Source organism: Saccostrea echinata, unplaced genomic scaffold (genome assembly GCF_033153115.1).
Source record: "Saccostrea echinata isolate AGI-Se365-2 ecotype Australia unplaced genomic scaffold, CSIRO_AGI_Sech_v1 ptg000013l, whole genome shotgun sequence".
Classification (NCBI taxonomy): Eukaryota; Metazoa; Mollusca; class Bivalvia; order Ostreida; family Ostreidae; genus Saccostrea; species Saccostrea echinata.
Genome location: NW_026889762.1, coordinates 1,783,391 through 1,798,584, shown reverse-complemented (window position 1 = coordinate 1,798,584; position 15,194 = coordinate 1,783,391). Strand labels below are relative to the sequence as shown.

General features: G+C 31.1%; 2 protein-coding genes across 2 annotated transcripts; both read right to left on the bottom strand.

Annotated features, from left to right (window-relative positions):
• Positions 1-1,422: 1,422 nt before the first annotated feature.
• LOC133186223 (uncharacterized) lies at positions 1,423-6,420 on the bottom strand. Its single transcript, XM_061321457.1, has 5 exons — positions 6,346-6,420; positions 5,372-5,393; positions 5,036-5,263; positions 3,030-3,277; positions 1,423-2,376 (listed from the first exon to the last, which is right to left on the bottom strand). The coding sequence occupies exons 1-5, from the start codon at positions 6,418-6,420 to the stop codon at positions 2,284-2,286; spliced, it is 666 nt and encodes a 221-aa protein (XP_061177441.1). The 3' UTR covers positions 1,423-2,283.
• Positions 6,351-13,999, bottom strand: LOC133186313 (probable serine/threonine-protein kinase pats1). Its single transcript, XM_061321546.1, has 5 exons — positions 13,800-13,999; positions 12,514-12,768; positions 10,414-10,626; positions 7,723-7,820; positions 6,351-7,549 (listed from the first exon to the last, which is right to left on the bottom strand). The coding sequence occupies exons 1-5, from the start codon at positions 13,822-13,824 to the stop codon at positions 6,464-6,466; spliced, it is 1,677 nt and encodes a 558-aa protein (XP_061177530.1). The 5' UTR covers positions 13,825-13,999; the 3' UTR covers positions 6,351-6,463.
• Positions 14,000-15,194: the final 1,195 nt, after the last annotated feature.

Genomic DNA, 15,194 nt, shown 5'->3' with positions numbered 1-15,194 from the left:
TAGGTGTTAAATAATCAAATCAATCACAAATACAAGAAAAACAATAAAAATACTTGAAGTTGTGTAGAAAGCTTCTAGAATTATTTTGCTATAAATAACTTTCATGGTTGAAATAAATAGAAAATGAAGACTGACGAACATTTATCTTCAGATCTCCGTAACACCGATAGCATGAAAAATTAGGATTTATGCTGCATGTACTGTTACCGGGGCAACAACATATTAAGAATAATATTATCGAACTCACCATTAATTGTAGTAATCTGATAGAAATATAATTGAATATCATATATTGATCAAGGTTGATGAAGAAAAGAACACTGTTGCTATGGTTACAAAAAAGGAAAACACTTTTGTTTATATTACTTCATGGCAATACTGAACACTACAGCTGTATGTGAAACATGCACATCTTGCATCCAGTTAGAGATTGTGTGTTTGCCAAAACTGAAAGTCTTTTAAGTTGTTTATGAATATACTTTGGAACAATAATTGGGAATTTACATATTAGGGTAGGTATCCAAAGAAATAAATATTTTTCAGATTTTTATACATTTTTCTCTAGAAGTTTTATTTCAAAGCTCCATCTATAGAATAAAATTTGAACTTTTTAAAATGTAGAAATTTAGACAGAACCATTGTCTTCCAAATATCCTTTTCAGTCATATAGATATGTGCTGTACACATAGGTAGGAAAAGATAGAGAAAGTTAATTTGATTTTTTAAATATTATAACCTTAACAACCATTGTCTGCTAATATGGAAAAATTCCATATTTCTTCCCTAAAATATTTTACAAGAACCCTTTTCTATTATTTGGGATTATTTCTACTTATAAATGCTTTAATATTTTTGAATGTATGACCGATTATCCATTTCTTTAGAAGCAGTCCATCGTCCATTACAAAGCCTGAGCTATAAAATAAATATACGAGATCTCGAGCGTAGATGAACTTGATATTGCTATTTACGTTCAAATAAAATTTTCACCAATTTTGAACTTGAATAACTCCACGCTTCTATAGTTAAATTGACTTAAAACTGTGTCTGATATTTAAATTCGGAGTCGGTAAATAAATCGGTTATTGTTTTCAATTTCTAATTTCTATGAAATGCGATTGATTTAAACTGTGTAATTTACAGTAAAGTTCTAACTTTATATAAAGTAATAAAACAAATAGAAAGATCTTTTTAATCTTAGTTAGTCAAAACTTATCAAAAATAAGCCATATATGACTTTAAACGTTTCATTTTGAAAAGTTCAGCATAAAATCCATATCCTTGTATGATGAATCTTTGATAAATTGTTCTAACACTGACATGTAGAGTATTCACATGTAGTATTCTACATTCCATTTTAAATTCTACACGCTAAATATAAAATATTGGTATTATAAAAACGTATTTTTTGCATTTGTTTCAAAGTAGAATCCTATAACAATATATTTCCGTTGTACATCATTGATAAAAAAAATTCATATTATATTATTCAACTTTTCCCTTACTCTTTGTACTCGTACATCATCACATTCAAAAATAAGGTGTCTTATATCTTCGGTACCATTTCTAAATTACGTACATTTTGCATTTAGTCTTTTTTTTTTCTTGTCAAAAAGAATAACATAAAATATTGCTCAGCATATAATTTCTTAAATGTTGCACATGCATGCTATCTGTCCTTTCACAATGCTGCTCTTTGATCAATATTTCAAATGATTATATGAAAAGTGCTTTTCTCTCTGTAAACGTATTTTTGATTAGGAACGCTATTTAAGTTATTGTTTATTATACGAAAAATTGAACTGCTTACCCGAAAGTGCAGAGTAATTACAAAAACTTGTATTCCGCCAATAAATGATATCACACTGCAAAAAAACATAGATGTCGTGTGTGTTGAAGTATGTACTTGTACGTAGATTGATTCTATTTCATTGATGGTTACAATTTTTTCCCATAAAGAAGGATGCTTTTATATAAGAACACAGCTTACGGTCTCTACCAGGTTAGAGTTTTTCAATAAACATATTCTTCTCCTATGAGAGGATACAATAAAAAAAAAAGAGGTCTATTTTTTGTAATTGGAAGGTGTGACCACTAAAGACAGATAGACAGACAAATTTGTTATGCCTATACATGTCCATCATGCGTAACATGCAATTGTATCAATCTGTAAAATTAACAGTTTTCACGGAAAACAAAACACAAAATTCTTCACTAGGGTAATTATAAAGAAGAAAAATTATTATGGGAGAATACTTCCGGCAATGATGTGAAAACTCTGGTTTAAACGCGACATGACGTTATCACATTCTCAGGTTGGTGCTTCAGGTCCATTATATCCTGTTCCAGGCTTCCTTCGCTAAGTCGTAGTAATGCCTGTAAAAAATAAACTTCTACAATGTTTGCTTCTATAAAAGATTTCTACTTTGAAATTTATTTAAATAAAATTGATAGGTCGAGATTACAAGAAAATTGTCACAGATATCTATTATTTTTACAGTTGTGTAATGGAATAGGCCATCAAAATACTTTTATTATAATTAATGAGAAATAAAAGTTTTCCACGTTCAACTCCCTAGAATATATACTGCTTGTTGATAGTAAATATCTTAAAATTTTCTTATAAATAATATTAATGCTAATTTAATCTCTCCCCACCCCTTCTCTTTCATATACATTTAAAGCGCGAGTAATAAATTATCAAATGCATATTTATTCATCACTATAACTTGCACAAATAGATACCATTTGCAAGCCTTCTAGCCTATAAATCGATTAACAGAAGCTAAAAGATGTTCTTTTCTCTTTTGTATTAAGCAACATTAAGGGTCACCAGATACTTACTAGTTGATTATATACTGTAACGCAATAATGAGAATAACATAAATTTTGATATTATTTAAATTAACACATATGTAACACCGAATACCTGTAGAAAATAGTTGTAAAAATCTTTCGTTTTTCACCTTTTATCCACAGTTGTTAAATATAGAGATTTATTTAATATTAAGTATACAGACGGTAGTCACCTGACACAAGTCTCTCCACTTCACACGACAGTCCTCTTTCTCCATGACACTGATTGCTGGAGTTTTATGTTCAACCTCATTCCTATAAACTCGAATTCTCTCCACGTCATCAGTTTCGGATTTTTGTCCTGGTTCTGGTTGCTTTCCCCAGCCTTTGGTCGGGGTAGGAAGGTTTGGTCCATAGTTCCTCAACAGTTTGTACATAATTGTCACATCAAATGCAGAAGAGGTTGGAATCGATTTATCTACTGCAAAATCATATCAATTACATTTATTTTCAAGGTACATTAAATATATTTCTAGATACATAGAATCCAGATTCAAAATATAATTTAAAAAGAAAAGATCTTCACAACGCTCATTAATTTTTGTTTGTTTGTATGTTGTTTAACGTCCCTCTCCAGAATTTTTCACTCATATGGAGACGCCACCACTTGCCGGTGGACAGCTGCAAATTTTGTCCTATACTCGGCACTGAGGGCCATTGAGCAGTGAGGGATCTTTTTCGTGCCAGCACCTACTGCGACACGGAACCTCGGTTTATACGGTCTCATCCGAAGGACCGGTCTCCACGTCCCACAGTGGGATTCGAACCCGCGACGTAAGGATCAACTCCTTACTTCGCGACTCTAGAGCAGACGCTCTAACCCTGAGCCACGCGGGCTAACGCTCATAAGAGCAAAAATGAATGTTTATAGATAAATCAATTAAATTTCTTCTCTAGATTAAAGTTTCATGCTTTAATCTTGCTAAACAAAAATAAATAAATAAATAAAATTAAAAATTAAAATTTTGAACCTTTGTTATCAAGAGCTTGGCTTAAAAAGATATGCTTATACTACTTTGCCATGGTTTAATTTTAACTGTATTCCTGTGTTATATAGTTTTATTCAGCCTAGCACTGGGGTACAAGAACATATAAAGTACACTACACAGTTATTCTTCCGTAATAATTTGATGTAACACTCCGTTATATCTCTTGCAAAGATTGATTGTTTGTCGTTTTACGTCCCATTCGCGAATTTTTCATTCATATAGAGACGTTCTCTTGCAAAGAAGAGTTACAAAACTATTCTCAGCTAATAATATAAATCTTGATCTATCGAATGTTCCCCATTCTATACATTACACAAGAATGATTACAAGTTAATACTTTAAGATTTCAGAATATCTGCTTATGTAAAAGATCCCTTTATAATGTAATGATTTATTTATTTATTTATTTATTTATTTTTTTATTTATTTATTTATTTATTTATTTTGCATAAGGTTGATTTATTTTGTCATATCTATATGTGGCTCTTCTTTTCTGAGTAAAAATTGACATTCTAAATTTTAACTATTTTAAAATAAGACCTACCAAACTTTGGTTAAATCTAAGAACCTTACTGGCTATAGCCAGTAAAAAAGTTTTTTTTTTTTTTTTTTTTTTTTTTTTTTTTTTTAAATCAATGAACTTCTAAATAATACACATAATTGACTATGGCTTTTCTTTGCTTAAATTTAAAGCGTGCATTTTTATAAAGGACACATTTTTGTATCTTACAAAAAGGTTATATATAAAAAAAAATACAAATAAAAATGTATAAAATAATAGGCATACAATTGTATAGATTATAAATTTAAAAATAAAAATGAAAACTCTATACCATATGGGAATACTTCAGTGCATATTAGTCTTCTCTTATATGCCAGGGGATTTTAAGAAAACATTTTGAAAATTATCCGTATATAAATATCTGTGCAGAACCTAGAAAGTTGACTTGATTTGAATTCAGTTAGAATGGTGTCTTTTACGTTGTAGTATTCCCTATCACTCAAAAAAAATTGTGACATTTTTGTTGAAATTATTGAAATTTAGCATTGTAATAAAGAAATTAAATGATGACATACAACACTCAAAAGACAGACAGACAGAACAAACTTTGATCAAAACTCAAACTTAAGCATTTTCTTTGCTGATGAAAAAAGGAATCCGTCCAACAACAATCCAAATTCTGGAATACCTGGAAACAGTAGATCAAACTGGTCTTTATTGAGCTGTCTACTTAAGTTCTCTTTCTTCTTCTGAACTAGCATAAATAGCTCTGCCGGAGGAAACACTTTGTCAAAGTATCTTTGAAGAGCCTCTCTGCCGATTTTCGTGAGTTTTTCAAAACATTGAAATCTATATATTTTCAATTTAGACCCGGAAAGATTCCCACAAACCCCACTTTCCACTAAAGTGTCTGGATCTGATGTAAATAAGAAATACATACAATTTCAAAGTAAATTTCAAGGTCAATGATGAATTTCTAGACAAGAAATATAAACAATTTCTTTCGATAGAAAAAAAAAATCACCTGTTGACTCAGTAAGTACATCCTAAAAAAATAAGAATCATTTTTTTAAGGACATCAAGTAATTATTTAGCATGTCATAAATTTTTAACAAAAACCAAATGTTGTTTAAGAATATAGAGTGAAATATCAACAATAAGATTTTTGAAGTGTCATCTTTTTCATTGGTATAATACTCCAAACATTTGTAATATAAAGCTAAAGACCTACTTAATCTATGCTGCAAAATGTACTGTATATAAGGTCACGGCATATAAGAACTAATAATTAAAATACTGTTTAGTGAAATAGGAACTCTTAAATATTCGAAAAAAAAACAATATATCATGAAACAATATCACATAAAAAAGGCACCGAGGCTGTGATTCAAATACGTTTTCCTTTGACCTACATATGTATATATTTAAGAAATGAGCATTTCACAATTAAAATTTATCCACATTAAATAATCCAAAATTGTTAATCGAAATAAAATTGATGAGTATTAATAATAGCAAAGTGTGTGTTAATATTTATTTAGCATGCTTGGATTGCAAAAAGGAAATTTCAGATGTACAAATGAACCGTATACATTTCAAACATCGTTTAATATATATAGATTTTGCTGAACAATAATTTCGTTGTCATTGGGTATATTTGTGTGTAGAACTTTTTGAAATTGTAATATTGCATAGTCATGATTTCACAATAAATCAACCAAAAAAAAAGAATTTATATCAGGAAACCATATATGTTAGAATGTTGATTTCATTTATGGGCTCAATCGTATGATATGAAACTAAAGGAAAATACATCGAGTGAACAAAATTATATTTAAAAAGAAATCAGTATCCAAATTCACGTAATACATTTATTTATTATAAAGTTATTTTCTTTCAGTGCAAGGTTTTCAACAAGTTATTGTTTTTTAAGTGCATTAGTGTGCGCGTGTTTGTGTGTGAGTGTGTGCATATACTTAAAACACGAGTGATTATTACCAGATTCCAGTAAAATAGAAGAGCTGATTCACTTAGTGTGTGACTGTTCATCAGTTCATGGTTTGGACACCCCATAGTTCCCTTAATTAACAACTCTTCTTCTTTAACGAAACAATCATCATGTTCGTGAAATACTTCCTGCTTTGAACACTGGAACCCAACAGTATACATGTCGATTTTTTTTGTGAAAATTCTTGAGCAAATCATCTAATAAATGTTTGATTGTGTCACGAACTTCCAATGCAACTTTCTTTGCAACCGGAGTAATTCTAGGTTGAAAAACCTGTAGTTGTATAGAAGAATTGTTCACGGCCAAAGCGACTGCGTGCTGTTTATATGCAAAACAAGCAACATTTTTGTAAAGACAAAGTCCATTGTCTTGTAAAACTCTCCATTCTGTGCTGGTCTTTGTTAAACAGGACACGATGAGACGGAAGTAGAAAAAATATGGCAGGAATTCAAATCGAAAGACCAACACTGGAGTTTTATATTCCAAAGAGTGGAAATAATTTTCCTCGGCACTTCCAAATGTGCGCTTATTCGTACAAGGAATATAATGAGCAACTGTACCAACAGCAATTAAACCAAGACGTTCCATATATCGGAGAATATTTTCTTTGTACTGGTATCTATTCCAGAAATCCATTTCAGCGTATCTCAAAACCCATATGTTTGTCAAAAGTCTGTCTAATATTTGACCACTGTTGTAAAAATCCAACCAATCTCGGCTGTTTTCTGAAATATCCCTACCGTGGTTTGGGTCTGTTATTATGTTCTTGAAGGAATCAATAAACCACTGAATATCCATGATTACTGTGTCAGAAAGTGCACCCTCATTAAAGTATAGGATGACCCCTATATCATGGTAAAATTTTAGGACATCGCCGATTTGTGCACTTTTTGCTTCATTTTTACCGAAGCACATCTTTGATAACTCCATCACTGACATCATTTTGAAGCCCCCTTTTCTCAGTTCTTGAAAAACAACTTCACATAAAGCCCAATGGGTGGGGATGCTTTCTTTCCATCTTTCCTCTCTTGAAATTTCAATAATACACTTTTCTAAGTTTCTAAGTGTATCATTAAAAGATTCAGCAGCTGCATGGAAACCCAGAACAAAGCATCTCTTTCGGTCCAAATGTGCTTTCAAATGTTTGTTGAACTTGAGATGATCCAGTATTTTGTTGTAGAACGTGTTTGAATTCTGCAAACATTGTAAATATTCGTATGTTTAATTATCTTTTTCTAGAAAGGAGTTTATAAGCAAAGCTTGTTTCTTTTCTAAAATCGGTAATTAAAGTGTAACAGTTTATGTAATAATAACTGCATATGAATAGAAAACATAATATTTACATGGTTAAAATTATGCATGAATACCTGGCCTTTGACTTCGTCAAGATGAGTTCCAACGATGATAACTGAAACATTACTATCACAATAGGTGTGGACAGACTTCAGCCAAAACAGGATGTACTCTGTGTAAAAATAAGGTCGATAATACTATATTTACATTTCCAACTGATTTTGCTGTGAGTATTAAATGTATTGATTTCTCGATATTTACAACTGAATGTACATTTCTCAAAGTGTCTTACATGCATGTCAATTTTCCACGGCTGTCTTTGTGTCTGAAGCCAGCGTGTAATGGCTATAGAAATTGATAAGGAATGCCTCGTGTATTTTATCTCTATTGGACGATTTATTTTTAATAATATTTACCATTCTATTTCATGTATAAATGTTAATCGGGGACCACTGTCTACTTTGTTAGGTAGTCCAAGTACATGAACGGCAGGAAATGCTTCAACCGTTCTGCAAATCAACTCACGTTTTCAACTATTGGCATACCAAAAAAAGACAGTTATTCCTTATATTTTGTAACAATATTGTAAGGTTTATATCAAAGTAGTAAATTCAACGTTAAATTGAGCGCTCCTTATTCTATCGACCCTGAATCGGTCATACTTCAAAGGGAGAATAGAATAGAAACTGGATAAGAGTAGCCCCTTGGGGACACCCTCATTCTTCTCATATTGAATAACAATGGACACAAACACAAATGGATTCACCAAAAGGCGTTAGCAATATATGTTGTAATATGTTGTTTGTAATTGCGAAAAAAAAATCATTCTTTCTGTCTTTAAGGTTAAAGAATTGGTCTTACGCAGCACCCAAACAAACATATTCAAACCTGGTCTCATTGTTCGCTTTATATCAGGAAATAAGCTTACAAAAATACCTATGTATTTTTGTAATTATATGGCTAAACAATATGTCTGTAGCTAAGATTATCAAAACTATTTAAACTTCTACCTCTCAATAGTACATCGGATATGAAAACTCAAAGTCCATGGGCCTTGATGGTCGACAAGTAATTTGTTTCATGATTTGGTTTATTTGAAAACTAGAGTGTTCCAAGGACGCATGTGTCGCCTGATTTGTAGCTTCATTAAAGATGTAAATTTTATAAATCTAAGTGTAGTTAGCTATTTATTTACTACTAGCATGATACTTCATGCAGAAAAAAAAGCATCCATGCATAGCATAGACTCTGACAATCAAAGAAAATATGTTTCCCAACCCTAAAATGAATCATTAAATTGAATTTATTATAAATAATTACTTATCATTTTACATGTATTAATACATGTTTTAAGGTCCTTACTCTAACTGTAATGCTACATGATCCCGATGTATTTTCCTAGTTTATAAATATCTGTTTGTGTGGTATATCATACAGTTTCAAAGTACAGTATCAAGAGCTCATAAACATGTATTTTGATTGATTATTATTGTTTAACGCCGAGTCAGCAATATTTCAGCCATATTTCGGCAACATAAACATGTATAAATGCTTATGTCGCCGAAATATGGCTGAAATATTGCCTTATGTTTATATGCTACTTATCAACATCCCGTCTCTCAAAATTCAAAAAACTTAAATTAAACTGTCCGAGGTAGTTTTCTTAGTAGCGAAGTAGGTCAGACATCAAGGTCAAGTGAATTGTGACGATTGTATTTTTCATGAAGTTTTATGACAATCAGTGCATATGCTATATAGACTTACCTCTTAAATGTCAAAAATATGCTGTATATTGGCAATATTCACTTTTTTGTAAAGTAGGTCAAAGGTCAAGGTCAAGGGTCGCGAGGTCGGTTACCATGGCAATTAACAAAAGTTATAGTGCCAAGCAATTTATCTGCAAATTATCAAGTCCATATCTCTTACAGTTCTTGAGATACAAGGTGTGACAGACGGACAGACAGACAGACGCCGGATAAAGTGATCACTTAGTGCCACTCTGCTCTGCAGGCGACACAAAAACTATTTAGTATACTGAAGTTTGAACAAGACAAGGGTAAGGTAGAATATGAGATTAAACACATAGAAAAGTAAAATAAAAATATATTATTATCTTAACTATTTATGTAGCAATTTATCATAATCACCTGCATATGGGGTTTATATTTTTTTTCTCTCCATTTGATTCCATACGCAACAGCTTTTTCTACATACGATCAATTTTTTAAAACAAGCCAGATTATTGACAAATGAGTTATTGATACGCGGATATCAAGAAATTGTTTACTGTTAATTCGCAAATGCTATGGTCAATACAATGATCTTGTTTGCAAATACAACCTATCGTTAATTCGAAGGTAGACTGACGTCTTTCATGTATTTACACCTTGAATTCTCTATGATTTTTGTGTATACCCGATCAGGACAAAAAGCACACGGCGGGTGTTACTGATGGACTGAGAATACTCACTCCACCATTGTACCTTACCTCACCTCTGTTTTCGAGGTCCTCGTTTGATCTTCTCACAATTTGATTGTTTTGAACATGATAACTGTTTTCAATCTTTACATTAAAGTTTTTAAAAAATGCAAAAATTAATATTGTAAATATGTACCAAAGAAATTAAAAAATCAAGATTTTAGGAATAGCACACTGAAAGAATAACAATATTAATTCTATTTTCAGAAAATTTGAAGAATAGATATTTCACTTCCATCCATGTTTTATTTTTAAATAAACCATTGATTAAATATTGGACTCTTACCCCCGTATGTCCAATCAGCAAACATAGTCCCCTCTTGTTCACACATCGCTGGGTCAACTTTTTCTTCAAACGACTTAGACATGTCTATCACCAGGAGATAGAAAGCTCTTCTGCTGAGATACACCTGATGACAGGCGTAGTAGGCACACTGTCCTCCAAAATCCATGACACTTAAAAGTTGTTTCCCTTCCTTCTCTGTTTCTTCTGTTACAGCTAAAATTCGTAGTAATTTGAAAACCTTCACGTCAATTTTTTTTTTTTAATTTTAATCTTATAAAGAATGTAATTATCTTCCAGGAATACTCAATCGTGTATCTAAAAAATGCATTTTTTCTTATATAATATCAAGTTTAATATATCGCAAAGCAATATACCTTTCGAACATATACAAGACTGAAAATACATTAGTATCATAAAGTTGGCACAACAGAAACCATATTGATGCAGGATCATACAATTGTATCATGATTAATGATACAAGGTCAAGTAAATACATGGACTAAAAGTTGTGGTGAACATAATGGGTGCCAATGAAATCACTTCTAATAGTAATAACATACTTTAACCATACTTTAACCATTTAAGCATTGAATTTGTGTTTTAAAAAGATGTAGTCTCATAACTGCAACGATATGTGCAAACAAAATGAGTAACGCGCCTTAAGAGGCATGATTTGCACGACTTCAATTTGCACTACATGGGGATGTTTTTATACTAATTCGACTAAGTTAAGGGGGCCGACTAGGGTTTCCCACGCAATACTTCGCGCATCATAGTAAAATATAGCTTATTTATACTTTCAAAGCACCTTTTCCCCCAAAATCAATAAAATTTAACAGAATTGAGAAATCACAGGTCAACAAATCTATGTAATTACGATTTTATATAATTGATTTTTAAAACGACTTTTCAATCGATAGTTAAACTAATGTCGTAATAGTGTGTTTTTGACGTTAAAATAAACAGAAGCTCTTTATGAGGCGGTCATATAAAATGCTATTAAAGCAAAATTATACAATATAAGCTCTTGAAAATTTAAGCATAGGAATCTGAGAATATCTCAAATATTTTCGTGTAATTTCGTTTTTTGTAGAAATCATTCTATCTGTCGTATTTTGTAGCATTCCATAAAAACAGGAAAATGTTGACGTATAATATAATATTACTTATCACATATTGTAATTTGAGCAAAATGTCTATTGTAGTTTTTGTATAATTTGCTTTAAAGAACAAAAAGGGCATTTTCCAATATAACGCTATAGTAAATGTACCTGTATTTTGAGACGGTCCCTAAAATACCCAGACTGTATATTTTCCCTAAACTTGGCATATACACTAAAGTCAATGTAAATTACCTATGGTATAAATTTAAAGAGTTTCTTTATTGTAGTTTTCACACAATAAAACCCCAGTCGGCTCCCTTAAATGCTTCTTGCTTCTTGAATTGAAGCTTTTTATAGAAAGACATCGGAGAAAATTTTAACAGGATAAGCTTTCAATTAATGTGAGCTAAAACGTTTTATGTTATGTTATATAAGTAAATGTTAAGGAAGCTTTCAAAACCCTTTGTAAAGACGTCAATTCGTCATAGGCTAAAAGAGAAGCACTACTACGAAGTCATCATGTGATGTTTATAAATAGAAAAATATGCCTATATAAAAAATGAAAAGTTCATTTGTGCTCCGGGGATAATTAATTTCTATTTGTTAAAATATAATGTAAGTTGTTTCTTTGATGTAGCATTATAACAATTATCTTGCCTAGAGGGTTTAAGAGTATCTCAAACATTTAACAAAAAGTAAACGATTTCTCTGTTCATCGATTCCTGACTCTTAAAATCAGATTGGGAATAAATCAGCAGTAAATTAGGTAAAATTGAAGATAAAATATTTACTTTTTCGTTATTTTAGGTTTACTTCAACATTTTGCAAAAAACATTTACCTTCAATATATTTTTGTTGTTTAAATTCGACAACAAAATATATGTATTTCAAAGAATGCAATGTTAAATATCATTCTTTTTGGGGGGAGGGAGGGGGGGGTGAAATTATTATGGAGATGAGGTTTCATATTTAGACTATAGAAAGAAAACAAAAATACCTTTCAAGAAATCTTTGTCCTCCAAAATTTCGAAGATGTCCTCATGTACTTCTAGGCCTACGGTAGATTTAACCTGTTTTAATTCTTCAAGAGATCTCTTTTCTAGTCGTTTTAGCAGGGTATTTTTTCCAGCACCAGCACATCCAACAATCATAGCACGAGCCCTGTGAATCGTTTGTGTCCCTTTCTTTGCACATTCTACATATCTGCACCTTGCATCGTAGTCCCAATTCAGAATTTCCCTTGGAATATTTACTAAAAAGGAATAATTAGAAGATCGGAAACTCTAGAGACATATTCACTAATAGTTCAAAGATTACTGCTGCCATCAAAGTACGAAAAACATAAATACAGTGCATTTCGTTTCGAAGGAATTCAAAACAGTCATGATAATTCGTAGACTTCGAATCTTATCCGTAAGTCTTTAAGCAATACACATGTAGGAGGTACATTACTGAGATTTTTATTTTCCTGTTAAATTGTGCTGTTATGATAAATCTGTATGTAACTTAATCCTTTTTGATCAATTAGACCAAAATAAAGCAGCACGAAATTGCTTCAGAGACACTTTTCTGTGCAATGTAATGTGTATAGTATTACATACGAAAGTAAAGGATGACAATAACGTTAATTTGCTTCAATCAAAGCTTTTAAATAGTTCTTCCGCTGCAAATATGAACATCAAAAGTTTTAAACTTTCTTTTTCTGTCAATGTAATAGTAAATAACAATTTAAAATAACAAAAAAATTCCCATCAAAATTGCAGCTCATATTGCTTTATTTTGAACCATTTAGACTTTATTCAGTTGGGTTTTTATTTCAATACCAATTGTAGAAGAAGGCATGAACCAAATAAAAATAAGTTATCGTCTACTTTAGAAATAAAATTTCTGATCTTTTATTTTAAACTGATTATATTTGTTAAGTATGGTATGAAATCATTAATAAACATTGCTCTCCAACACAACTCTATACAATTGTATTATGAACGACGCAGGTGGTTTTACAATGTCATGGGCAAAGGATACCTTATTAACAGAAAATCTGAAGTCCACCTTGTCTCAAATGATATTCTATATCCACGTTTTACTACATCAATCTGATTACTAAATGAGTTTCAAGTTTAGAATGCAGTGCAGAAACGAACATGAATATTATTTTCTACGATGTGAGAGCAGGAACAAATATGTAAATTATTTTCTACAAAGCTGGAAGCATATTTCTATTCGAAAGTGGCACTACATTTATAGATGGCAAAAGGAAATAAAAAATTATGACAAACTTACAAGTAACATACACCCTGCTTTTCATCCTGTCATCTTTCAATGTGACGTGCCTTACGATGTCTATTCCAATCCTGCTGGTTAATGTCTCCTCCACAGTCCTCGGTAAGAACACACACCTTTCGTCTTTTCCCCCTTTATAACCCAATGTACGGACATAATCAAACAATGAATCAAAGGACGATAGATGGATGTAGTTTTTATAGTCCTCATCGGTTTTTTCAACAATTCAGGATAAAGTATCCCATCACCTGATGACGGATGTCCTCTGATTTAAACTTTAGTGTCTTCTCTCTATTCATTGTTTGTAGTTTATCCTTGTTTATCAATTCTTGTATAAGCAATGCATTGTCAGATATTCCATCATCTGAGCCATTCAGTGTGAAAAAGGTCTGTTGTATTTGTTCAACTTTCTCTTCCAGCAATTTCTTTTCGTATAAAATGCTATATTTCTCTGACAACAAAATGAGTATAAGTATGCTCCATTTTTTCTTGTTTAAAACCAAATCCCAAAATTCTGAAAATAAAATGGTGCAGTTTTAAATTCAATCAATAAACGCTGGATAAAGGATTAAGTATTCCACTTAATTGTTAAATGTCTGTTGAAATGCATCACGACATTTGAACACACTAACAGAGGTAACATATGACAAGCATCGCGTCTACAGAATTTGTACACACTAAAATACGAGAATTTTCCATAAAGTTTGTAGACATTATTTTCTTAATAATGACCACACTGCCAAACGTTAACGATAATATTTTAATATAGACAATGATTTAGTAAATGTATAAAAATTACAACAATACACACTTATGTTATTGATAGGTGTAAATACTTTGAATAACCGCATGGCCCACTATGATGTAAAGCTAGTTACATTATAACGTCTATAATAATAGTAATATGAATTTTTCAATTTCTTTTTTTCTTATGTCCGTGGACACACGCTTTTGTCTTTATTATTCCACATTGCCAAGTGATTACCATAATATTTATATATAGAAAATAATTGAGTAAAGTTTTAAAATTTAAAACAAAATACGATAATATATAAGCGTCATCAGTATAAACACATTGCATACACAGGCTGCATAGCCGAAGTTGCTCTAGATTTTTTTTAAAAGTCATGAATATAAATATATTTATTCTATTTCATAAAAAAAATTGTTTTTTTACTTCTTGTAGTGTCTCGCAAATTCTAAACACTGTTGAAAAATTGTAAATACCAATTTCAAATCAAGGTACTAAATATATTTCAATAACTCCCCATTGCTTCAATATATACTAAAGCGTAAAAGAAACGCAACAAGCAGAACTCTACAAATATTTGAATTTTTCATCTATTAATTTTCAAAAATGAATACAGTAAGGTAATACTCGATTTAAAAACATCA